Raw genomic sequence first — 24,952 nt, forward strand, 5'->3', positions numbered from 1 at the left:
AATTGGATAAGAGCAGTCTCCTCACAGAATTGCTATTAAATAATTTATTTTGTGAGTGTTCTTTATGTGTGAGTTTTTATCTTCCTCTAGACCACAATGGAATGTATAATGAAGACACTAGAAGACACTTGAAATTGTTCTGTAAACTATAGTTTTTGTTCATATCATCCCTTATGGGACTGTCAGTTCATATGTATAGGGGCTTTTCCTCTCTGTCTTTTTATTAAATGTCTCCGTCTATAGCACAGATGCTCAAGGAGTTGTTAAATATAATCTCCCGAGGTAAGCATAGTCTTAGGCAGTGTGTAAAATGCACGTGGAGGTACGGGACCCAAACGTTGTGTGTGGAAGCAACACAAGTGCATTCTGAAATGCAAGATGAACACGTCATTCTCTGTCCTAGAACATCTGCAGGCTAGTCTGAGCCCAGGAGACTCAGCTGGGAAAATGGGGCCTTTCAAAGCAACCTCAGGGCCGTTTACTCCCATGGGGACACAAGTCAGGCTTCGATTCTTGAGGAAAATCAAAAGAGGCGTTTCCTCTCCTTGTAACCGGGCCTACCTTCTGACTTTTCTGCAGAGAGCAAAGCAGAGGGCTCGAAATACAGCAAAAGGGGACCAGCAGGAGGGCAAGAGGTGGAACATACTCTGGTTCTTTCAGTCAGTGGCTTTGCAGTGGGATTAGGTGAAAACTGTACAAGGACAATAGAAGTCGTCCTCCTCCTCTCTGTTTCATGGAGCCCCGAGTCCTGACACTCACCCCACCACACACACATTTTTTTTTTCTGGGCTGGATCTGTCCTCTGGATGGCCCTACATTAGGACTCTGCTATGTGCTTCCCAACCAGGGCTTTCTAGGAGGGAACAGCCAACTGTTTTTAAGTAACCTAGCCCTTGTCCTGAATTTGCATGTTGACTGCCCCATTCACTGACAGTCCATGATTCTGAGTACAGTGAGGTTCCCTGGTGCAGCAAGTGAGGTGCCTGGGCATGAAGTTTAAAAAGGTACTCCTTCTTAAGGCTGAGCCGGCATTTGCATGACCCTGAGAGTGAGCACTGCCTTAAATTGTGCACCTTAGGCACCTCGCTTATTTCATTCTAGTCCCAGCCTGGCCCAGGTGCAAGCCACCCTGCTGAGCTCCAGGTATCAGAATACTGGAACAGTTTCCCCACGGAGTTCACCACCTAACCTGGAGCTGATATTTGTGTGTCTTGAACAGTGGTGCTTATGTACATAATCGTATGTACTATATGAAAGAAACTGATGTGTGAGACCTAACAGAGGATGGTGTCCTGGAATTGTTGATTTTATACATGGCTTTTAAATAAAAGAGCTTTGGTTGAGGAAAGAAAGGAAAAAAAAAAACCACTTAGGAAGCCACAGATTGATGGGGCAAGCCATTTGGAAAAAAAAGTAAGTTTTGATGTTAAATTCAGATGAAGATTCCATGGTTGGGATTAATGGAGAAATGTCTTCTTAGTTAATCTCCACACATTTCAGTGATTACTTTTGTAAAAGAGCAGAGGCTGCCAAACTACCACCCACAGCCAAATCAGATTCATACCTGTTTTTATAAATCATTTTATTAGAACACAGTCATGAACATTTGTTCACTTATTGTCCACAATAACTGTGCTCACAATACAACAGCAGAGTCCAGTGGTTTCACCGGAGACCTTCTGGCCTGTAAAGCCTAAAACACTTACTATCTGGTCCTTCATAGACAAAGTTTGCTGATTCCAGTTCTAGAGGACATACGTACACTATGAGACCTAGTCTACCATCTGATCGTTTCCTTTCCTGTGAAAAGGAACAAATTAATTATTCAGTATAAGGAGCAGTGTGCAATGTTAAAACATGGCATCAGAATTTAGAAGAAGAGGTGTAGATGTACTGGTTAAAGAATGAAAGGCCCCTGGGGGAATATAAGATTGAAAAGGTACCTTGAAAGATATATAAGGTGCCAAAAATACATTAGGAAAGTAGAAACACCTCTACTGGTAAAAAGCCAAACACTGGAGAAGGTCAAGCACTGGAAAATGGAAAGTGAAATTCACCATTCTCCCTATCTTCCAACCCTTGGCCCCCCTTCTAAAGCTAACCCCCATTAACAATCTGTTATGTATCTTTGCTGATAAAAATTTGTACATAGACTAGCATTGCGTATTCTTTTTGTATTTACACAAGTAGTGTCTTACTGTACATGCTGTTCGGCTCCTTGATTAGTTCACTGAATAATATTTTGTAAAGATCTTTGTATATCAAAGGACTTTGAACTTGAACTCTTTGAATGTGAAGCTCTCCCCACCCCACCTCCTTTTTTAAGCAACTTTATTATATTCCACTTATGGAATCATTTAGCAAACCCCTTGTGTTCTTGTTTTCTTTTTCTAAATAATGGTGCAAGGCTGCAGGAAACACCATTGTATCTGTATCTCTAAGTTTTTGTCAGTAGGATTTCTGGCATTTAAAAATTTGACAGATATTGGCAGATTGCTTTCCAGAAAGGTTTTATCAGCACCCAGTCCCACTGACAGTTTACTGAAGTGCCAGGTAAAGATACTTAATATTTTAAAAGATGAAGAGGAAGGATGTTTTTACAGATGCCAGCAAAAGCATGGAAGAGGCTTGCACTTGGCAAATAAGAATGGGGACTCGGGGAACCTGGGTGGCTCAGTCGGTTAAGCATCAGACTCTTGATCTCGGCTCAGGTCATGATCTCACAGTTTGAGTTTGAGCCCTGCATCGCGCTCTGAGCTGATGGCACAGAGCCTGCTTAGGATTCTGTCTCTCCTCTCTGCCCCTCCCCTGCTTGTGCTCTCTCTCTCTCTCAAAATGAATAAATAAACTTAAAAGAAATTAAAAAAAAAAAGAATGGAGATTCAGGTCCCCCACTTGGAGCAGATGATTCAAGCACATCCTATTTCTGAACTAGGCTCCTTTGTTGTCACACAGGTTATTGTATGCTTAAATGAGGCAGGAGTTCAAGTGTAATTCATGCGATTCCAGTTTCTGGAGTTAGCCTAAGGCTCCGTCTCTTTCATTCAACAGAACTCTTCGTTAGCCTGAATTTCCATCTTGTCTATCCAAGGGTTCCATCTTACCTACCCTAGCATGGGCTCCACCCGGTAGTCATCTGAATTTCCAGATGGAGAAGATGCTTAATACAAGAATCCTCAAAGTAAACTGGCAACTTTCAGAAACAATTTACATTCCTACCAGCACTTAATGAGAGTGTTCATCTCCCTACATCTTTGTTGGGTTTGACTATTAGGTGTTTGTTTTTTTTTTAATCTTCATATTCATCTTTGTATCACTCTTGGAAGCAATGTGGTTCCTAATGCTCATCATTGATTTGATTTGTAATCATCCTTGACAGGCTATTTATATTTCTGGGACCACTACTATTCTTTTACCAGTTTCTTATTAAGATATTTAAACTATTCACACTGATTTGAAAAGATCTTTAGATATTTAAGTCAATAACACTTTGCCATATTCATTGGAAATATTTTTCCACTTTGTCATTTGCTTTTTAATTGTTTCTAACTTTAGATAGAAATTTTAATGTTTACATCATCAAATTAATGTTTTAAGTCACTGGAAAGAATTTATCAATAAAGGTCAGGATATAACTTTTTTCCCTTCCAAATTGCCAAATTTACCAATATTTTTGCTTTGCTAGACTCATGTTGTCATGCACTGCTCTTTTTTTTTTACACATCTCCAAATATGTATCCTCTTTAATGCTAATGAGATTATACACAGAGATATAATGAACACATCAATTTGCATTTACACATTACATTTTTAGAGTTTATCTAAGATTTCCCTTTACTATCTTTGATATGTTCATTTATGAATTGTTTATTCTGTCAGTCCTGAGCATTTTTAAGGACTGCATATTTAGACTACAGTTTGGTATGTGTTAGACTAACACGCCATCCTTTTTCAGAAATGTTTTTGATTGCTATTTTTATATATTCTGCCAGATAACACTAAAACAATTTTATCAATCCAGAAAATAGAAATAAACTTGCACTACATGATGTGATATGTGATATCATACATATCATCATACATATTATATAGTATACTAATATTTTATATATGGGAAGAAATGAAAAAGTTACAGATTTATTCCTAGAGTGTATATATTGTTACCAAAAAAAACATGTCCAAGAATGTTTCATAGCATTATTTGTAAACTAGCAAACAACTGGAAATAAACCAAATGATTAATAGTAAAGTAGATAAATAGATTATATTCTATTTTTAAAAGGAATACTATAGGTCAGTATAAGTAATGAACTATTGCCACACAAGTAAAAATGATGAATATCACAAACATAAGATTGAGCACAAAGAGCCAGATACAGGAAAGTTAAAGCATGTATGAAATATAAGTTCAAAAACAGGCAAAAGTGACAGAAATCAGAGTAGTAGCTGCCTTTGGTGTGGTGATTATGAGAGGGAATGAGAAAGCCTCTGGGGTGCTGGTATATTCACTTCTTGATCTAGTTGGTGGCTGAAGGGGTGTATTCACTGGTAAAATTGTACTGAGCTATATACTTATGTTATTTCAAAGCTTAATGAGAAAATTTACATCCTCAGAGAGATAAGAAGATATACTGAAAACAAGAAAGCATGCTATAAGAAAAGGCATACTAACAACACCTTGGAAATTAAAGGCATGATGCAGAAATTTAAAATTTTGTTTAAAAACAAATTATAATAGCACCTACCCAGAAAATAGGACAAAAAAGCAAAGAGAAGAAAAGCAGGAGAGGAAACATAAGGAAGTCCCACTTAGCTTATAACTACCACTTTTTGTACGATTTTTTTGTTCTGTCCAATGGAACTTGGGAATTAGCAAATGCCTTGAATGAAAGACAGGTGAAGAATGTAAGACTCCTGGGGGGCCTGGGGACGTCAGTCAGTTAGGCATCTGACTTTGGCTCAGGTCATGATCTCATAGGTTATGATCTCATGGTTTCTAACTTTGAGCCCCACATCAGGCTCTCTGTTGTCAGCACAAAGTCTGTTTCAGATCCTCTGCCTCCCTCTCTCTCTGCTCCTCCCCTGCTTTCCCTCTCTCTCTCTCTCTCAAAAAATAAATAAACATTTTTTTTTAATATGAGACTCTTATCTTGGGGGATGGTTCCCATTTCTCCAGGAACATGACTCCTATCATAGCGGCCTTGGTAGCTATGAATTCCCGTCCCTGCACTGTCCCATCTGTGTTCATCTGGCTAGCAGAAGCAACAGGCACCCCTTACTGCTTGGCCTTTAGGCCTGGCTTGTTTTGTGAAGTGGCAGGTGCCTTGAGGCAGGAAAGGTTGATGTGCTTCAGTAAGGCTGGGCCTTCATCTGCACTGACTCTTAGGTTCTCCAAATAAGCTACAAACACCGGCACTTTCCACCTCCTTCTAGAGTTCTTTCCCTGACTCAGGCATGCCTATGTGATTGAACATGCCGTGAGGTGTCTTCTATCCATTCCGCCTCCTTTCTGTCATACTGGACACTGCAGTTTGTAGGCTTGATTCAGGAGAGGGGGAGGCATGGGCCTATTCTGCCTTGTCTTCTTGATCACCTGGTCACCTATTTTTACGAAGCTTAAGACCAGGCAGTGTGTACGAATTAAAGTTTTTATCTACTTGTGGCCATTTTCTTTGTTTACAGCGTAGAACATATGTTGGGTTTTTAAAACCGTGCTTCTCCAGCATAACCAGTGACTATGCAGTTGATGTAGATTCCCCTGTGCAAAGGCATTTGGGTTGTCTGTTCTTATTTTAATAGGGCTGCTTTTAAATTTTATCTTACGGCCGTTATCTTAATGGATATTTAAACAGGAATTCCTTACACTAGCCTGGTCAGAAGCCATCTACAGGAAAGTAGACAAGCTGGTGACACACTGGGTCTTAGGAATGTAATCATGAGATTAAAATCACATCATATTTAGGTCATGTGTTTTAGAAGGGAAATACCGTGGAGAGAAGTAAAGAATTTGGTAGGGAGATAACTCGGACAGCTTTACGTATGTCGAGTTTCACTTGACGGTGGGATAATCGATGGAGGAAATGTCCAGTGTTCATAAGATACCAGAGTGAAATGTCGTTAGAGATCGTATAATCGAATTTTCTCACGTTACCAGTGAGAAACCTAAAGAAGCCCAGAGACGTGGGGCTGGAATTTTATTAAATCCTGTGGACTTTGGAGTCCTGAGGCAGGCCCGTGAAGCAGAGCCCACCCCAGGGAGCATGGCACCCGTCACCGTGCATCCTCTTGACCACCTACCCCTACAGTTCCTACAGGCTGAATATGTCCAAAATGAACATAGGGGACCAGATGGAGGAGTGTTATGGTAGCTTTCCTCCTTACCTTTAAAATAGCAGTTATCAAATGGGGGTGTTTTGTCATGGGGACATTCGGCAATGTCTGGAGACATTTAGATTGTCACGTGTGGTGGTGGGGCAGGGGGCATCTAGTGGATAGTCAGAGGTAAGCGTCTGAAAAGCATAGGACAGCCCCCACAGCAAAGAATTATCTGGCCCCAAATGTCCACAGTGCTGGAGCTGGGAAGCCCTGCCTGAGGTGGAAGAAATGTGGAAGGCTGGCTTCTTAGAAACTGAGCCTGGCTCAGAGTAAGAGAGCCCTGCCACACAGGAGGCAGGATGAAAACGTTAAACATAAAGGAAGTTGTAGCGAGTTAAAGATAAGGATTTGTAAAGTGAGTCAGCTCCATTTAGTACTATCTGTCAAGTAGGAGTCAAGGTGTCAGTTGAGTTGGTGGGGTGGGGAGTGGAGGCAGTGAAAGGAGACAGAGCTGGGACAAAGTGAAAGGGAAGGTCTAGAAATGCCATTGCAAGGTGTGTGTCGGGAGCCAACCAGAAATAAGCAGGAGGATTGCTCAGCCGCCCCTGGCAGTGCTCTCTGACACAGAAACAGGATGTGGGGGACGTAGGCAGAGATCCACGCTAGGATCTCTTGTCCTAAGTACAGTAGAAACCCCGAAAGACATGGGGTCCTGCGGCGATGTTGTAGCAGCCGTGCAAGAGTCCACGCAGTAGCTGAGTGAATGTCAAAAAGTGTAATAGCAGCTGTGTGCTGAAGGGTCACAGACAGACAGCAAGTTCGGGAAAGCGGGCAAGACGTCTGGTAAATGCATCGTTCAGTGAGATCTGTTCACTCCCTCATCCTGTCTTACCTTCCTCTGGCCCTCAGGGTGTGGACATCAAAGCAAGGGGAGAATGGAAGGCCTTGCTGGCCCCTCTTGACCACATTAATCTACACGTCCGTGGGGGCTTCATCCTGCCCTGGCAAGAGCCTGCACAGAACACCCACTTAAGGTAAATGACACGGCAAGATTTCTCCTTTACCGCCAGTCAGCTCAGATCCGGGTGAAGCCTGACAATTTGTATGTAAGCAGTGCCTGATTCACGCTAGTTTTAGAAGACTTTCTGGATCTTTTTTTTTTTTTCAATGTTTTTTATTTATTTTTGGGACAGAGAGAGACAGAGCATGAACGGGGGAGGGGCAGAGAGAGAGGGAGACACAGAATCGGAAACAGGCTCCAGGCTCCGAGCTATCAGCCCAGAGCCTGATGCGGGGCTCGAACTCACGGACCGCGAGATCGTGACCTGGCTGAAGTCGGACGCTCAACCGACTGCGCCACCCAGGCGCCCCAGAAGACTTTCTGGATCTTAATTGACTCTGCTAAGAAACCTGTTGCTGGAAAATTGTGTAAGCCACATCGCCATTGATGCTTGAGGCATCATATATAGGATTTTAAAATTTTAAATCTAAGTCTATATAATAATTAATAATAGCTAACATCAAATGAATGCTTGCTCTGTGCCTAAAACTCTACTAGTATGGAGGTTTCTGTTTGGAAATTATTTTTCTTAACAAAAGGAGAAAATAAACTCTGTGATGTGAGTACTCTCATCCCCATTTTACAGATGAGCAAAGAGAGGCTTCAGGTGGCTAAGAGATTTACCCAGAGTCACACACTTAATAACTAGTTGAGCAGGAACTAAAATCCATGTCTGCCTGATGTCAAACCAAAATTCTTAGGTCCATACTCATTTAATTCAAGAAATTCGGGGCGCCTGGGTGGCGCAGTCGGTTAAGCGTCCGACTTCAGCCAGGTCACGATCTCGCGGTCCGTGAGTTCAAGCCCCGCGTCAGGCTCTGGGCTGATGGCTCAGAGCCTGGAGCCTGTTTCCGATTCTGTGTCTCCCTCTCTCTCTGCCCCTCCCCCGTTCATGCTCTGTCTCTCTCTGTCCCAAAAATAAATAAACGTTGAGAAAAAAAAAAATTAAAAAAAAAAAAAAAGAAATTCAGTTAAAAACTGAAGAACTTAGGACATTTGTGAGTGGAGCTCACCTTACATGTGCTTAGGAAATTAGGTCATGAAAAGAGAAAGATCACTTCAGGATTTTTCTCACAGATCCAGTGAGTTGGCTTGCAGTTTCTTGCCGTACTTTTAAATGAAAATTCCATTCATTCATTCATTCATTCATTCATTCCTGACATAAAGTAAGATAGCCACTGGAGACAGAACTAGAACCAGATGACAAGTCTCTTGAATCCTACTGCCCAGTATTGATACCATGAAGCACTTCTGTCAGGCTTCTATGAAAACCCTTGGTTTATGGTTTTGTTTTTAGCTAATGGCTCTTCCTACCCCATTGCAGCCGTCAGAAATTCATTGGCTTCAAGGTTGCCTTGGATGATGAGGGGACTGCTAAAGGTTGGCTCTTCTGGGATGATGGGCAAAGCATTGGTGAGTAAGGGTTGCCTTGGATTCATGTCAATACCACTGACTAGGGGGGCAGGCCTGCTTTTTTTTCTTGTCCATGTTAAAACAATGTTGCATTCTGAAACATGGCCATTTGTTACTTTAAGTGCATAATACACATTGTGTATGATCTTTATGCCTCATGTAGAGGAAGCAGAGCTCTGAATGTCTCACCATTACCCAACTGTCCTAATTCACTGTGGGAGATAGCAGTGTAGAAGCTATAGGAAAAGTTTCTTTGTAGCCAACTGAGATAGACTTCCCTATGGTTTATGTTCAAGGCCACATTCCCTAATTACAAGGCTTAGTATCCCAATAAGAAAGACAGTGCCTCTATCAGCTGTGCTATTTATCTGGAGGGATTTTCCATTAGGAGTTTATAGGAATTGGTAAACTCTCGGGAGGAAGGCTTAAGTACCATTAGCTATGTCTAAGCCAATGCTGTCCAGTGCAGTGATGGAAGTAAGTCAGTATCTGTGTTGCCCAACATGGTAGCCATTAGGCATAGGTGACTATTAAGCACTTGAAATGTGACAAGTGCTTTTGAGGAACTGAATTTTTTAATTTTGTTTAATTATAATTAATTTTATTTTAAATAGATATGTATTGTGCGTGGTTACTATCTAGGACAACACAGCTCTAGAGGGTAGCCTGTGCCCCCTGGTTGAGTGGTAAGCAAATTAGAAAGAGTCCAGCATATGTGGAAGAGTGAGAAAGCCCCAAAGGTAGGAGGTAGGGTGGGAATACCTATACTAGATATACCGAGCTCATAGTTTCCCAGGACAAAGAAGTCTTTATTTTTTTTTTTATTTTTTTTTTTGGTATTCTTTGTTCTCTGGAGATTGCATTGAAAAAATTACCTAATACTCCTCAAGATAAGCTGACCAAGACACCAGTGTTGATGTTTGTGATGGGAGTGTACGTGCATGTATGTACACATATGTGTGCCTCTAGCAGGTGGAATCTGGAAATTCTGAGGTGACCAGGAAGATGTTGGGAATGGTAGACCATGAGTAAGAAACGTGGGTTAAGAGTGGTATCAGGAAACTGCATTATGTGAGGTTACTCTGTTAGATATATTGATATTCATTTCAAACATTTTGGGTATGGGGCACCTGGATGGTTCAGTCAGTTAAGTGTCTGACTCTTTATTTCAGCTCAGGTTATGGTCTCATGGTTTGTTGGTTTGAGCCCCAAGTCGGGCTCCGTGCTGGCGGTGCAGATTCTCTCTCTCCGTCTCTTTCTGACCCTCCCTTGCTTGCACACGTGTGCTCTCTCTTTCTCAAAAACCCTTAAAAAAAACACATTTTGTGTAAACAGAGTTTGGGGCAAAGTCTGACTAATCTCACAAAATGGAACCCTATAAAGAAGAAAAACAAAATGAAAAACAAACAAAAATTGTCCCTACTTTCTCAACAAGCAAGCAATTAGAATTCAAGAGCATAGCTCCAGATCATGCTTACCTTGTTGCTTATTTGCAGATACCTATGGAAAAGGACTCTATTACCTGGCCAACTTTTCTGCCAGCCAAGTGAGTGCAACTGATACTATGGGGGGTGAACAGAGTTCTGCTGGGTTAGCTAGATGCTGGATATCATAAGGGTACATAGAGTGCCTCCTTGAATCCCTTCACAGCTCATCTCTTAATTTGCGTCTTTTCCTTCCTCTAGACTTCAGATGGACATTTGATATACTCTCAGGAAGTTTTCTGTGATTAAACCATTCGTGCTTTATCAGTAATTTATTCCAGTTCACCAAGGCACAGATGGACAGATTGTTTCTGTGTTATCTAGCCCTTCCTTGTTCCTCTCTTTCCTTGGAATGGCCTGTATATTTTGTGACTTCTCTACATGTATAATATAGAATGTTCCAGATATATATATATATATATATATATATATATATATACACACACACACACACACACACATGTTTATATACATACATCCATATTTATATATGGATATATATACATATATATACATATATATACATCCATATATACATATATATAAATCCATACATGTGTATGTGTGTGTGTGTGTGTGTGTGTGTGTGTGTGTGTGTATATAAACATACATATCCTTATATATAAAGTTCCTGATAGCTAAGACTCTTTGTCTTCTTAGAGTTCAGGGTGAGTCTAGAGATCCTGCAGGTGCTTAGCCAATGCAAAGTTGAATGGTAGTTGGAAGCAGGAGATAGAGGGCTGAAATCATGGTCTGCTTTATCCAAGGGCACAAGATGGTGACCCTCACAGTGTCTTACTTCGTGGCTTACATTTGTGCCTAAAAAAGAGGTTGAGAAAAATTTAAATGGATTTTTGCCTCTGGTTTCTTTTATTCCCAATTGACAGAATATGATGCAGAGTCATATAATTTTCAACAAATATATCACCGATACAAACCCTTTGAAACTGGGCTATGTGGAGATCTGGGGAGTGGGCAGCGTCTCCATTTCCAGTGTCAGCATCTCTGCGAGCGGCATGGTGATCACACCCACCTTCACTTATAACCCTGCATCACAGGTTTGTGACCCGTATTTCCCAATCCTGAGACAGCCAGAGCAGTTCCTGCCTACCTCCCTTCCAAACGACCCCCTCTCCTGTAGAGCCATTTGGGAAGCCCTCCGTGTTGCGTGCATCAGCAGTAGACAGCCTGGAGGTGAAGGGAAACTTCCTGACTCATCATCATTGGGAACTGAGAGTCTGGAGCCTTACTTGCCATGTGTGTTTTCTTGTCTGCAAATTTATATAAAGCTTTGTCTTTACTCCTTCACTCCGCCTCAGAGATCTATTTCCCAAACAGCCCAAACTACCATATTTCATCAAATATATGACACCTTCAAAGTTGCCCCATTATTTCATGTACCACGATGAAGAAAAAGAGGATTACAGAAGTATGGTGCAATGCTTTAGTATCACTTAAAATTTCTACTTTAAACACATAGAGAGTTTTGCAAACTTTGTTTAAACCAAGATTTCTATCCTTTTAATGTTAGTGATAAGACAGAGGAAAATATTGGGTAGAGACACACGGACATTGATAAATCTGCATCAAAGTAATTTAGATAAGGTAAACTCTGAACGTGAAGAAATATTAGAAATGCCTTAAACCAATTTGTATCCCATGTTTTATTATGAAAATTTTATGTAAATATTTAAAATTATCATTTTATTTATTATTATGTAAAATAAAAGTATGCAGCATGAATGGGTTAAGGTATTTCCTCTGTGCTATCAGAGGCACTGGTGATACATCATTTCATAAAACTTCTTCCACTAATATCTATGGAATTTTCTCCAAAGCTAGAAACATATTTTATACAAGTTTTCATCCTAGCACTTTCTTGATCTCACTGTCAGCTGGGATTCATATTCTTTCCTAAAATAATCTTTAAGTGGTCTGTACCATCCATTCATAATACTGGTAATAGCAATGAAATTCATGCTTGCACAGATAATAACAACTGTCACAAGTGCTGCTTAGCTCACAGTAATTCCAAGGCTGTTGATTGCAAGACACATTCTGAGCTCATGAATGTTGTATACATGGAAAATGTGCACCTGAGGATCAATGTAGTGTGGCATTTCCAACACCTAGCCTCACTGGAAATGGGTCTTTCTTCGTGTGCTTGCTTTTCGCTTTTTCCTAGACTCTTTTTTTCTTTCATAATCCTTCCTGATTAAAAGGCCTGAAACAAAATTTTCCTACTGTTTTGTATTCTTCATTCATTTCCTCATATTTGCGGCTTTCTTGTTAACCAATTGCCCCAACCTTACCAAGAGCTCATAAAGGACTTTGCCCAACTTTGTTGCTGACCAATGGACTGTTACACAAGCTAACACCTGCACCTGCAGTGCCATTTATGGAAAACATTTGCCTAGAAAAAAGCTGAACCATTGGACTTTCACTGGGCAATCTCCAAGTCACTATTGGGGAACAGGAAAAGGAAGATCAAAGGAGCATTGTGTAGAATGGGAATAAGGGATTCTTCTCCCATTTGTCTATGCCGTTGTGTCTCTGCAGTCATTTGTACTGCGTTATTTAGGGCCTGTTGTCTTTTCCCTATCCCTGAACTAGTTTTGTACTCTAAGGAATCAAGAAACACCCTCCTCACCTGAACATTCGAGGGCTCCCTGACAGCAATGCATTATGAAAGTAGCAGAGTAGCATGTGGACCATAGCCTTGTACCTGATTTGTTTGAGTGCAGGAAATTTCAGTCACCAGATGCCCTCTACTTTTCCTTTTGGTCCCCAACAGGTGTTAAGCATTGATATGACCAGCACAGACATCAGCCTCCATAAGTTCGTTTCACTGACGTGGAGAAGCACTCTGAATTTTTAGAGCAAGATACTGATGAACAGCTTTGAAACTACTTATACTTCATGCTCATAAAATTATTGTGTGGTGTTAATTGGCTCATGCCCAGTACGGGTAAAGTATTTTATTAGTTTTGTTACGTATTTTGTCTGTGTCTTAGCTCTGTGGGATAGGCCACAGGGAAGTATTGGAAATCTGTGAGTTGTCTGACTGTCCCTGTGTGATTAACATGGTAATGATGGCCCATCACACAATAGCCCCTGAAGAGGCACTGGGTCCATGGTGAAGTTGCACGTATGTGTGTATGTATGTGTGTAATCAGGGAATGGGCCCCACTCTTGCTAAATACATAAGAAAAAGCTTGCCAGGTCAGTTCCAGGCCCTAGGGTTGACTAAGGCCTCAAGAAAGTATCAAGAAAGAACATCCGTTTGTTGGTTATAGGGAGAAGGAAGCAATAGCATGACATAGGGAAAGGAAAGGTCAGCAGGAAAGGTGAGAGGAAACAGAAGATGGTGATAAAAACAATCCTCACATGTAAGAAGAAAACGCAAAAATCTCAGGAATAGTTAGCCTCATGGGGAGGAGGAAGGAAGGAGCCTACTCACGTGAAAGCGGGGAGATGGGGTGGGGTGGGGGGACACTTAGCATATAGGAAGTGGGGTGAGGATGAGATTTAAGCAGGCAAAGCTGAGGGAGGGAGTTTGAACGTAAAAAATGTAACTTATCTTTGCAGTGGTGTGCTTTGAAATGTGTAAAATTATTTCCTTGCTCTGTGCCTAACATACATAACCACAGTTCACACAAACGCATGCAACTTAAATGCCAGAGAAAAATAAAACAAGCAAATTTACAAGAAATTTTGAACTTTGTGACATTTTTACCTTGGGTAACCTCCCTTTGGTGTTAAGTCTTCTTGTTTGGCAAGCCCTCGTAAGTTGGTCTTGTTCTCCTTGGCATCAGAGTTCCTGGAGTCTAACCGACCAATGGGATGATCAGATCTGTGATTATCCACACTTAGCCTCACACCTCCAGCATCGGGTGTTCATGAGATTGAGGTGTGTGGTAGCATGTACATGAGTGGTTGTTGCTGTTTTACTCATCACAGCAGTTGCTCTATCTGGTAAAATGTCAACCGGGAAAAACAGAATTTGCAACACTATGGGTTATAACATGAGATGATTAAAATTTGGGATAAAGTAATTACATATTAATGTTCAACAGAGATGTTTACTTTTGGTATTCCTTGAAAATGAGTGTGTTGGAAAAGAGTATGTTTACTTCCCTAAGTCTTTCTTTCTCTTTTGTGTTTTAAAACACCAGGAGGCCAGAGTCTGCTTCTGCACTCATGTATCAGTGCCTAAGGTTAGAGAAAATGGTATTGTTAAATTGGCTTAATGTTCTAATTAGCCAAATAAGGGGCTCTTGGGTGAGGACTTGAGCTAATTATGCAGCTAGAGAAACATGGAAAGATACAATGAGACTTCTTTGACCAGAAATATGGGATGCTCAGGGCACCTGGGTGGCTCACTTGGTTGAGCCTCTGACTCTTGATTTCAGCTTTGGTTGTGATCTCATGGTCATGGGATCAAACCCCCTTCCCGTTCCATGCTGGAGTCTGATTTGGATTCTCTTTATCACTCTCTCGCTGCTCCTTCTGCCATAATATACACACACACACACACACACACATATATGTATATATGTGTGTGTGTGTGTGTGTATATGTGTGTGTGTGTGTGTGTATATATATATATATATATATATATATATATATAGGGGGGTGCCTGGGTGGCTCAGTCAATTGAGTATCCGACCTCAGCTCAGGTCATGATCTCATGGTCCGTGAGTTCAATCCCTGCTTTGGGCTCTGTGCTGACAGCTCAGAGCCTGAAGCCTGCTTCTGATTCTGTGTCTCCCTCTCTCTCTCTCTGCCCCTTCCCCACTCACAGTCTCTCTGTCTTGAAAAATAAACATTAAAAAAAATAAAAACAGTATGGGATGCTCAACATCACTCATCATCAGGGAAAAACATATCAAAACCGCAATGATATACCACCCCACACCTGTTGAATGGCTAAAATTAACAACATAAACAACAGGTGTTGGCAAGGATGCTGAGAAAGGGGAAACTTCTTGCACTGCTGGTGGGAATGCAAACTGGTGCAGCCACTCTGGAGAACAATATGGAGGTTCCTCAAAAAACTACAACTAGAACTACCCTATGATCCAGCAATTGCATTATTATGTATTTACCCAAAGGATACAAAAATACAGATTCAAAGGAGTACATGCAACCCAATGTTTATATCATTATCAACAATAATCAAACCTTGGAGAGAGCCCAAATGTCCATCAACTGATAAATGGAGAAAGAAGATGTGGTAGATATATGCAGTGGAATATTACACAGCCATCAAAAAGAATTAAAACTTAACCATTTACAATGATATGCATGGAGCTAGAGTGTATTATGCCAACCAAAATAAGTCAGTCCGAGAAAGACAAATATCACACGACTTCACTCATATGTGGAATTTAAGAAACAAAACAAATGAACATAAGAGAAGCAGGACAAAAAGAGAGAGGGAAGCAAACCAAAAGAGACTCTTAGAACAATCTGAGGGTTGACGGAGGGAAGGGGGTGGCGGGATGGACTTGATGGCATTAAGGAGGACACTTGTTGGGATGAGCACTGGGTGTTGAATGTAAGTGGTGAATCACTGAATTCTACTCCTGAAAACAGTGTTGCCCTGTATGTTAACTAAAATAAATTTTAAGACATATGGGAAACTTGTTAGCTATCTTCTAATCCCACCTAGGAAAGCTACAAGGAGGAAAGCATTATTCACTTAATATTTGAGAAATATTTTTATGTTATCATCAAGGACATCTTGGTAGGAGTTAGCTCTGGCTGCCACTGAAAACTCAGAAAGAGGATTTCTGTTAGAGAATCATGATCACCACATCTGGGAGTGAGGCTGAACACAGTTGTAGTGTCATCGACCCCACTGGCAGTCTGCTGAGACCTATGAAAGCCCTCTGAAGAATGATGTTCCTAGAGGCATAAAATAAAATGCGTACCATTTTAAAGGAATCCTGGGCTGCCTGGGTGGCTCAGTCGGTTAAGCGTCCGACTTTGACTCAGGTCATGATCTCACAGTTCGTGAGTTTGAGCCCCGCATCTGGCTCTGTGCTGACAGCTCAGAGCCTGGAGCCTGCTTTGGATTCTGTGTCTCCCTCTCTCTCTGCCCCTCCCCTGCTCATTCTCTCTCTCTCTCTCTCTCTCTCTCTCTCTCTCAAGAATAAATATTAAAAAAATATTTAAAGGAATCCTAATATATTAAAATACATTTATATGAATATTTTTAAGTTTAATATAGTAACACATGAGGAATTTTTAAATTATCACACTATATAATAAGATTGAGCCATGGGCTTCATAATATCATAATTTCCATGTGATGATCAGCATAAGCAATGTTTTGAGATATCTGCTACAATTTCATAATGTGATATGAAAATATCTGTGATTCTATTTTGACTCATGTGCTGCTAAAACTGCTGTGCTGTGCTATCCACATTTATAATGTAAGAAAATGCTAAATTTCAGTTAGAAATTAGTGAAAAAAGATGTATTTTTTCCCATCAATGCTTGCAGATTCCCTAAGTTATACCCCTTGGAGTTCTGGGGACCCTAGTTCAAGAATTCCTAGATTAAGGCACATCTGCTTCCCAGACTTCAGTTTAGCAACTCGGTCCCTTGTACCTATAACAACTTTAAGTGTTCCCAAGCCTCAGTCGCTCACTTGTCTCTTGAATTCATTCATTCTTTTGGCTTTTAAATAGCCAGTTCCTTAAGGACATGAAGACCTTTAATCTAGGACTGAAAAGATTCTCAGCAGCTCCGAGAAGGGGGTCAGTGAAGGAAAGGATCTGCAGCTCCCTCGATTCTCTGAGCAGAGTTGTCCTTCTGTAGGTAGAAGGTTGCATCCTGCCTCACCCCATTGCAAGTGTTTCGTCCACTGGTCAAGCATTTTCCTTTCCTTTCAGTTGCGTGAGAACTCAGAAGCAATATTTAGGGTCCAGAGACTTGGTTGGGTCACTTTGTCTCTCTGGGATCATGTTTCTTGATCGGCTGGTGTCAGAGTAAAGCTGTGATTTCCAAATTCTGCAAAGGGGCTCTGCATTGCTCTCTGGAAGAGGGAAGAAGGCAGATTGGCAGGGATCTGAGCTCCCCACCCTGGCTTCAGTTATTTCATTCAATTACATACTGGAATTACATCTGAATAAAGAATTTTAAGGGGTTCCTGGGTGATGCTCAGTCGGTTGAGCATCTGACTTGGTTTTGGCTCAGGTCATGATCTCATAGTCATGGGTCGCGCTCTGCATCAGACTCCATGCTGAGCATGGAATCTGCTTGGGATTCTCTCTCTTTCTCTCTCTCTTTCTCTCTCTCTCTCTCTCTCTCTCTCTCTCTCTCCCTCTGCCTCTCTCTCACTCACATGTCCTCTTCTCTCTCTCTCTAAACAATAAAAAAATGAATTTTACATATATATGTAATATACATATATACTTAACATACAAAAATATATAATATGTACTTAAAATCTTTATCCAAGTGGAATATATGTACCCTCATATACATTTTATATATCATATTTATGTAAGAAGTTTGAAAATCAGTATGCCAGATAAGCAGTCCACAAACATTTTGGTCCCAGAACCTCTTTATACTCTTAAAAATTATTGAGGATTCCAAGAGCTTTTGTTCATGGGGTTAGATCTATTGATATTTTTATAGCTATTGATATTTATTATATTAAAACTTAAAATAGTTAATTGTACACCCAAAACTAATGTTATACTGTATGTTAACTAAATGGAATTCAAATAAAAACTTTAAAATGTTAAAATAGTTATATTTTCCAAAGAAAATTAGAAAAATTGCATTTTTACATTTTTGGAAATCTCTTTAAAATCTGGTTTAATAGAAAAAGATCCCAAAACCTCAAATGTGCTTCTACATTCAACCTTTTGTGATATCACATGTTATATAGTCTCTTGAAAACTTCACTGTACACTTAGGAAAGAAAGTGAGAAAGGCAAATATCTTCTTAGTGTTTTTTATGAAAATAGTTTTACCTCACACACACCCTGAAGAGGTCTCAAAGACCTCCCAGAGGTTGGTCTCCAGAGCATACTTTAAGAACCACTTCAGAGGTTCCTCAAAAAGTTACAAATAGAACTACCCTAGGACCCAGCAATTGTGCTACTAGGTATTTACCCGAAGGATACAAAAAATACTAATTCGAAGGGATACATGTACCCAGATGTTTATAGCAGCACTATCAACAATAGCCAAATTATGTAAAGAGCCCAGATGTCCACTGACTGGTGAATGGATAAAGAAGAAGTGGTATATATGTACATAATGGAAAATTACTCAGCCATACAAAAGAATAAAATCTTGCCATTTGCAAAGACATAGATGGAGCTAGAGAGTACAATGTAAGCGAAATAAGTCAATCAGAGAAAAAACGAATACCATATGATTTCACTCGTGTGGATTTTAAGAAACCAAACAAATGAACACAGGGGGAAAAGAAAGAAGAAAACCAAGAAACAGACTCTTACCTGTGAAGAACAAACAAAATGTGGGTAGGGAAATGGATGAAATAGGTGATGGGGATTAAGGAGGACCCTTGTCATGATGAACACCTCGTATTGTGTGGAAGTGAATGACTACATTTTACACCTGAAACTAACATTACACTGTATTGTAACTAACTGGAATTTACATAAAAACTTGGGAAAGAAGTAAGAATGACTACACCTGGAGCCATATACACTTGCGGCTACCTTGAGGCAGACCCAGCAACATGGACCTACACTTGTAACTCCTGGCAAGCTATTAGCAGAAAGGTTGGAGTCTTTTTGAGATATTCTCTTCCCCAGAGATCACATAATTTCACTTTATGTCTTTGTAGGTATGTCAAAATAAAGAAACAGCCATCTGAAACCCTTTCACTAAAAGAGGAAGAAATTCATTCCATTTCTTATTGAAAGCATCCTTATGGGGTGCCTGGGTGGCTCAGTCGGTTAAACGTCCGACTTCAGCTCAGGTCACGATCTCGCGGTCTGTGAGTTCGAGCCCCGTGTTGTGAGTTCGAGCCCCGCGTCGGGCTCTGGGCTGATGGCTCAGAGCCTGGAGCCTGCTTCCGGTTCTGTGTCTCCCTCTCTCTCTGCCCCTCCCCCGTTCATGCTCTGTCTCTCTCTGTCTTAAAAACAAATAAACGTTAAAAAAAATAAAAAAAATAAAAGCATCCTTATTATAACATTACTTACCATAAATACCTACAAAGACAAGGCTGTGTGGGCCTCGGCAGATATGTGTCTGCAACATTCCCTTCTTGTCAATGCAGCAGTATCACTGAGATTTTTGCATCTTGTCTTGGAGGATGGTGCTTTGAAAGTTAAGGGTGATACATATTGTTGGTTTCTGACTTGGCCATTCAATCATCTGCTTGCTTTGATCACTTTATAAGTTCTGCCAGGAGCTAACTTCACCATGCTTTCTTGCTAAGAAACAACTGGAAGATACTGGTCACATGCTTGTTTTTTCCCTTCAAAATGTCTCTTTTTCATTGGTAGACACAAGCATGTGACCCAGTACCTTCCAGTTGCTAGTAAGCAAGAAGGGATGGCAAAGTGAGCTAATTTCTGCACTTCAGGAAACGGAGGCTAGCTGTGGTTGTTGGTCAACACTGTAATGTAAATGATGTCATAAATGAGCATGGGATATGAGGAGCCAAGAGTAAAGTATCACACAAAGAATAGAATGACCTTGTGTAGCAATAGATCTCCTTTCCTAATCTCTTGCCAAGATATCGTCCCAACTTGAAGTGAGATCCTGGTACATTTTCAAACAAAGGCCCTGTTCTACTGGAATGAAAGGTAAGGTAGATATCTCATTTCTGAAGTTAATCAGGGTAGAAACCAAGTTTCTGTGTGTGTGTGTGTGTGTGTGTGTGTGTGTACTTGCCATACATTGAGCATTTGAAGGAAACATGGACTGCTCTGTCTACTATATTACTTATGGATCTTAGATGCCATTAAAAGATGGCATGCCCTCATATTTTGTTATATATAGGATATGCAGTCTCCTACACATACTATATACCCTCATATATTGCTGGTGGGGGTGTAAAATGTTGCCTGGAATTTTACATTTTGGAAAACAGTTCTGCAATTCTTCATAAAGTTAAGAATGGAGCTCCCATATGATCCTGAAATTTCACTCCAAGGTATATCCCGAAAGAATTGAAAATATATATCCACACAAAAACTTGTACATGCATGTTCAGAGCAGCATTGCTCATATAGCCGAAAAGTATAAACAACCCAAATGTACATCAACTGATGAGTATATAAACAAAATGTATTGATATAATGATATGATCCAGCCTTAGAAAGAAATAAGGTACTGATACCGGAGGGTGTCTAATACCTACAACAACATGGTGGAATTGTGAAAACATTATGCCAAGTGACAGAAGCCAGACACCAATGGTCATACATTGTATGATTCTATTTATATGAAATGTTTGGAATAGGCAAATCCATAGAGATAGAAAGTAGATCAGTGGTTGCAGGGATGGAGAAGAGGAGAATGGGGAATGACCACAGATGAGTGATATCTTCCTTTTGGGATGATGAAAATGTTCTGGAAGAAAATAGTGGTGATGGTTGCAAAACTCTGTGAATATACAAAAAACCACTGAGTTGTATACTTTGAGAGGGTAAATGTCATGGTATGTGAATTATATTTCAATAAAAACCCACATTAGCTAGCTTAAGAAGAAAAAAAATTTTTTTGAAGATATTAGTGACTCATTGAAAGTCCAAGAGGGCTAAGAGTGTCAGGTTTGTAGGCTATGTGGCTAGGAATAGTAGTCTTATTACCAAGTGGGGTGTTCCATTGCCCTTAGCCTATGTTCAGCAGCCTGTACTTTCAATACTGGGCATAGGATGCCACTAGGTTGCCTGTCCCTACTGCCTCCGAAACAATGTCTCTTCACCATCCTGGATGCCACATGATACCTCCTTCTCTCCACCGTCTTCTGGGTCACAGGCACGCCTCATTGGCCCAGCACAGGCCAGTTGCCTCTACCTTGGCTGAAAGGGAGATTGTGAAAGAGAATTTCTAGCCTTTTCCTTGGGGAGGCAGAATTCCCAAGATGCAAAGTTCCTTAAATATTAGAAGTTTTTTTTTTAAATACCCATCAGTCAAAGAGCATGATAAATTTCCAGTGAAGGTGTCTTCTCACTTCAATATTATATAATTTCTACTTTAATGGTGCTTCTTTTATTTAGAATAATTGGTGGGAACACTTATTCAAATTAATGGATGGGCACCTGGGTGGCTCAGTCAGTTAAACACCCAACTCTTTATCTCAGCTCAGGTCATGATCTCATGGCTTGTGAGACTGAGCCCCACATGAGACTCTGCACCATCAATGCTTGGGATTCTCTCTCTCCTCTCTCTCTCTCTCTGCTACGCTTATACATGTGCACGCTCTCTCATTCCCTCTCTCTCAAATAAATCAACTTGAAAAAAAGTGGAAAGCTGAGTTATGCAAGAGAAATTTGGGTGGCAAAATGGAGAAAGGAACAATGTAGTGAGGCAAAAGCTATTCATTTTTTCACTTACATATTCAACGAATAGCCATATATTTAAAACTATCTATGAATGTTAGGCTAAGCACAGGAGACACCGATACAAAAGTGAAGATCCAGCTCCTGATCTCTTTAGGCGACATGGACAGTCAAGCAAGTATAATTTGACAAGCAAAGTAATTGGATATTAACAGGAACACAGAAGAGGCATAACTATTAGAATAAAACCCCACCTTCCTCTTTTATTAACAAACGGAGCTCACTCTAAGTCCCAGGGAAAGCAAGGGCCATTTTATGGTCAATTGGAAAACCCTCCTCTCCTCCAATCACCGTCAAATTTACAGGGCAATAAATCAATCCTAGCAGAAGCTGGCTACATCAACCTAGTGACCTTTGCTCAGTGCTCCTCAAGAACCACCAAGGGATAGACATAGCAAATAAAGGGATACGGCTATGAGGTGAGTACTTTTCTCCATGCATGTGGTGTTTTGAGTAAGTAGTGTTCCTTTTTTATTTTAAATGTCCCTGTCTCCTCTGCAAAATGATCTGAACAACTCACACTTTTCTTTTGGACCTGATATTTTCTTCCTTTTCCAGAGACCATGAGGAGTGGGAATGAGATAGTGCATGAAGTCACAGGCTGACTGGAGAGATTGTGTGTGTGTGTGTGTGTGTAACAGACAGGGAGGGTTGAATCCAAGATGTTCCTCTCTCACTGGGAGAAAACTCTCACTGGGAGCTTCCTTCTGGAAGTTGGCTAAAAGTGCCATGGATTAGAAGTACAATGAATGCATCTCTTTGGGCAGGGAGGGAAATTGTATACAATCATTAATGTTTTTAATCATAATCTGGATTTTAATTATTCTAAAATTCTGTTTGATGAAAAGTGGCTCTGGGTAGGGAGGGTTTCTGAGTAGGAAAGACTTTCTACCTTTTGGAATCCCCACCTACCCACTTGCTGGCAGGATGGCAGTAGTCCCTGAGGCAGGAAAATGCCTAGGATTGTCCTCTGAGGATCCTGAACTTCCAGAGCCTGTTCCCCTGGGAGGTGTTGAGCCTGCTCCCCTGGGAGGATTCAGAAGCTGTGGAAGAGGCATGTGCCTTGGGTTTGTAGAGGCTGGGAAACAAAGTTTCCTCATGGAGAGACACAGTGCTTGGAGAAGGGAAGCTGAGTGAGAGTGTTTGCTGTGGTAGTGAGTCATGGGCTCTGTGTATAAGAAACAAAGTCATGTACTGTGAGCACATGGGGTGGGTCTCTCAGACTTCTTTCACTGCCTGAAATTTCACCATTGGAGATTCAGCCTCTAGATCTGTAAGCTCTACAGTCCAGGAGACATTGTGGAGAGAGTGAGAACACTCAAGGACTGGTTTAAGAAGCAGAGCCTCAGTGTTTGCCTCAGTTACACCACTAACCATGGTTAGGCACAATTCCTTAACATTGACATAAAATGGGCATCATGTTGCCTGCCTGGTCAACTTCAATGTAGGGGTATCATGGGAATATAATAACATGATATATATCTTACAGGGATTAGAGTAAACCTTTGAAGAGTTTAGAGGAGAGATACCTGATAGGTTTAGGCTAATATGAAAAGATAGTTAATAAACTCCACCTTCAATCCCAAGCCTCAATCCTAACTCCCTGCAACCCGTGGCAAATTATTTGTAGATCCTTGCTCCTTACCTCCATTTCAAAATTAAGGTGTTTTTTTTGCTTGTATTTTTACACATTAACCAAAGCCTGTCTCAACTAAAAAAATGAAGCTATACAGGTATGAAAATACTTACAGAAATGGTCATGGCATTGGGCCAGGGCTGAGAAGAACAGGGGTACAGGGAAATGCAAAGTTGAAAGAGAGGTGAAGTTTAAAAAAAGTAAGAAAGTCTGTTCACCTGGATTTATAGATTATTACTACACAGTTGTTGGTTTGGTATAGCTGGAACATAGGGGAGAGAAGAGGCAGGGCAGCGGGCATAGGAGATGTCATGAAGACCTGTGAATACAAAGCTAAAGCATTTATATTTTATTTGGGAAACCACTGAGGACTTGAATAGAGGAAAACTAAATGACCCCATTTGTGCAGAAGAAAGAGCAATCCATCTGCAGAGAGGAAGCAGAGAGCCGGGAGGAAGCTGTGGTCACAGTTCAGGCCAGAAATGATGGCCTGACTAAAGCATTTCCAGTAGGGATGGAGAGGAAGAAATAGATTTGAAAGATATTGGGAAAGGAGTCTGACTGAACTGGTGACTGGCTGGAAGGACTAAAAAAAAAAAAGAGGAGTCAAGAAATTTACTTAGGTTTTTGACAAAATTGTGATTCTGTTCTTCAAGATATTAATCATGTTAGGAGAGGCCAACTGGGCAGAATTGGCATAGGCTGGGACTGGGGTGTGGGGAGAGATGAGTGAGTGCAGGTTTAAGCATGCTGAATTTGGTGAAGTGTGTGGGGCATCCAGGTGAAACATCTAATAGGTGGTTGCACACATGAATCTGAATCTCTGATCTAGAAATACAGATTACATTGTCCTCTGTTATATGAAGTCATGAGTCGTGGAGCTTGCTAAAGGAGAAAGGATAGTGGACCTATGTTGAAAATGTGGGACATATCAATAGTTAATGAAGCAAGGGACTAAAAGGAAATTGAAGAGGAACCAGAAACATGGGTGAAAACCAAGATTGAATGATAATCAAAAAATCCAACCATGGAGAAATTCAAAGAGGAGGAAGTGGTTGATAGTGCTGGATGTTTAAGAGAGTGCCCATTGTATTCAGCAGCTAAATCCCTGGTGACCTTGACAGGAGGAGTTTCCTTGGAATACAGGAAACAGAAGACATGCCAGTATTATACGAGGAAACTAATACAGGCAGGGTGGAATTATCTTTTTGGAAAGTTATTTGTGGAAGGAAAAAGAAAGTTATGATGGTACCTAGAGAAGAACACAGAATCATCACCAGAGTTTAGGGCAACTTGGGATATACTTTTGAGGGGGAAAGAACACATTCAGAGGGAAAGGTTGATAATTCAAGAAAGAGGAAGGATAATTGGTGGAATAAGATTTTTGAGAAATTCATAGTGTGTGAGATCTATAGGATAGATACAAGGGTTATGCTTAGACAAGAGGATGGAAAACTCTTCCACTGAGAAGAGG

General features: G+C 40.7%; 1 protein-coding gene across 7 annotated transcripts in view; it reads left to right on the plus strand.

Annotated features, from left to right (window-relative positions):
- The window catches only part of MGAM (maltase-glucoamylase), a 224,283-nt gene that overhangs the window by 190,469 nt on the left and 8,862 nt on the right, over positions 1–24,952 (plus strand). For 4 of the 7 annotated variants that reach the window (XM_047833056.1, XM_047833073.1, XM_047833064.1 and 1 more), the window contains 4 exons: positions 7,225–7,349; positions 8,700–8,788; positions 10,285–10,334; positions 11,331–12,984. In XM_047833056.1, the coding sequence (XP_047689012.1) occupies positions 7,225–7,349; positions 8,700–8,788; positions 10,285–10,334; positions 11,331–11,681 (615 nt within the window). In that variant the 3' untranslated portion in view covers positions 11,682–12,984. Of the gene's footprint in view, positions 1–7,224; positions 7,350–8,699; positions 8,789–10,284; positions 10,335–11,159; positions 12,985–13,066; positions 13,985–17,138; positions 17,145–24,952 lie in introns of those variants that run through there. The other 3 variants (XR_007146932.1, XR_007146931.1, XM_047833086.1) reach the window with 3 other exon arrangements.

The sequence above is a fragment of the Prionailurus viverrinus genome, chromosome A2 (assembly GCF_022837055.1).
Source record: "Prionailurus viverrinus isolate Anna chromosome A2, UM_Priviv_1.0, whole genome shotgun sequence".
Taxonomy (NCBI): domain Eukaryota; kingdom Metazoa; phylum Chordata; class Mammalia; order Carnivora; family Felidae; genus Prionailurus; species Prionailurus viverrinus.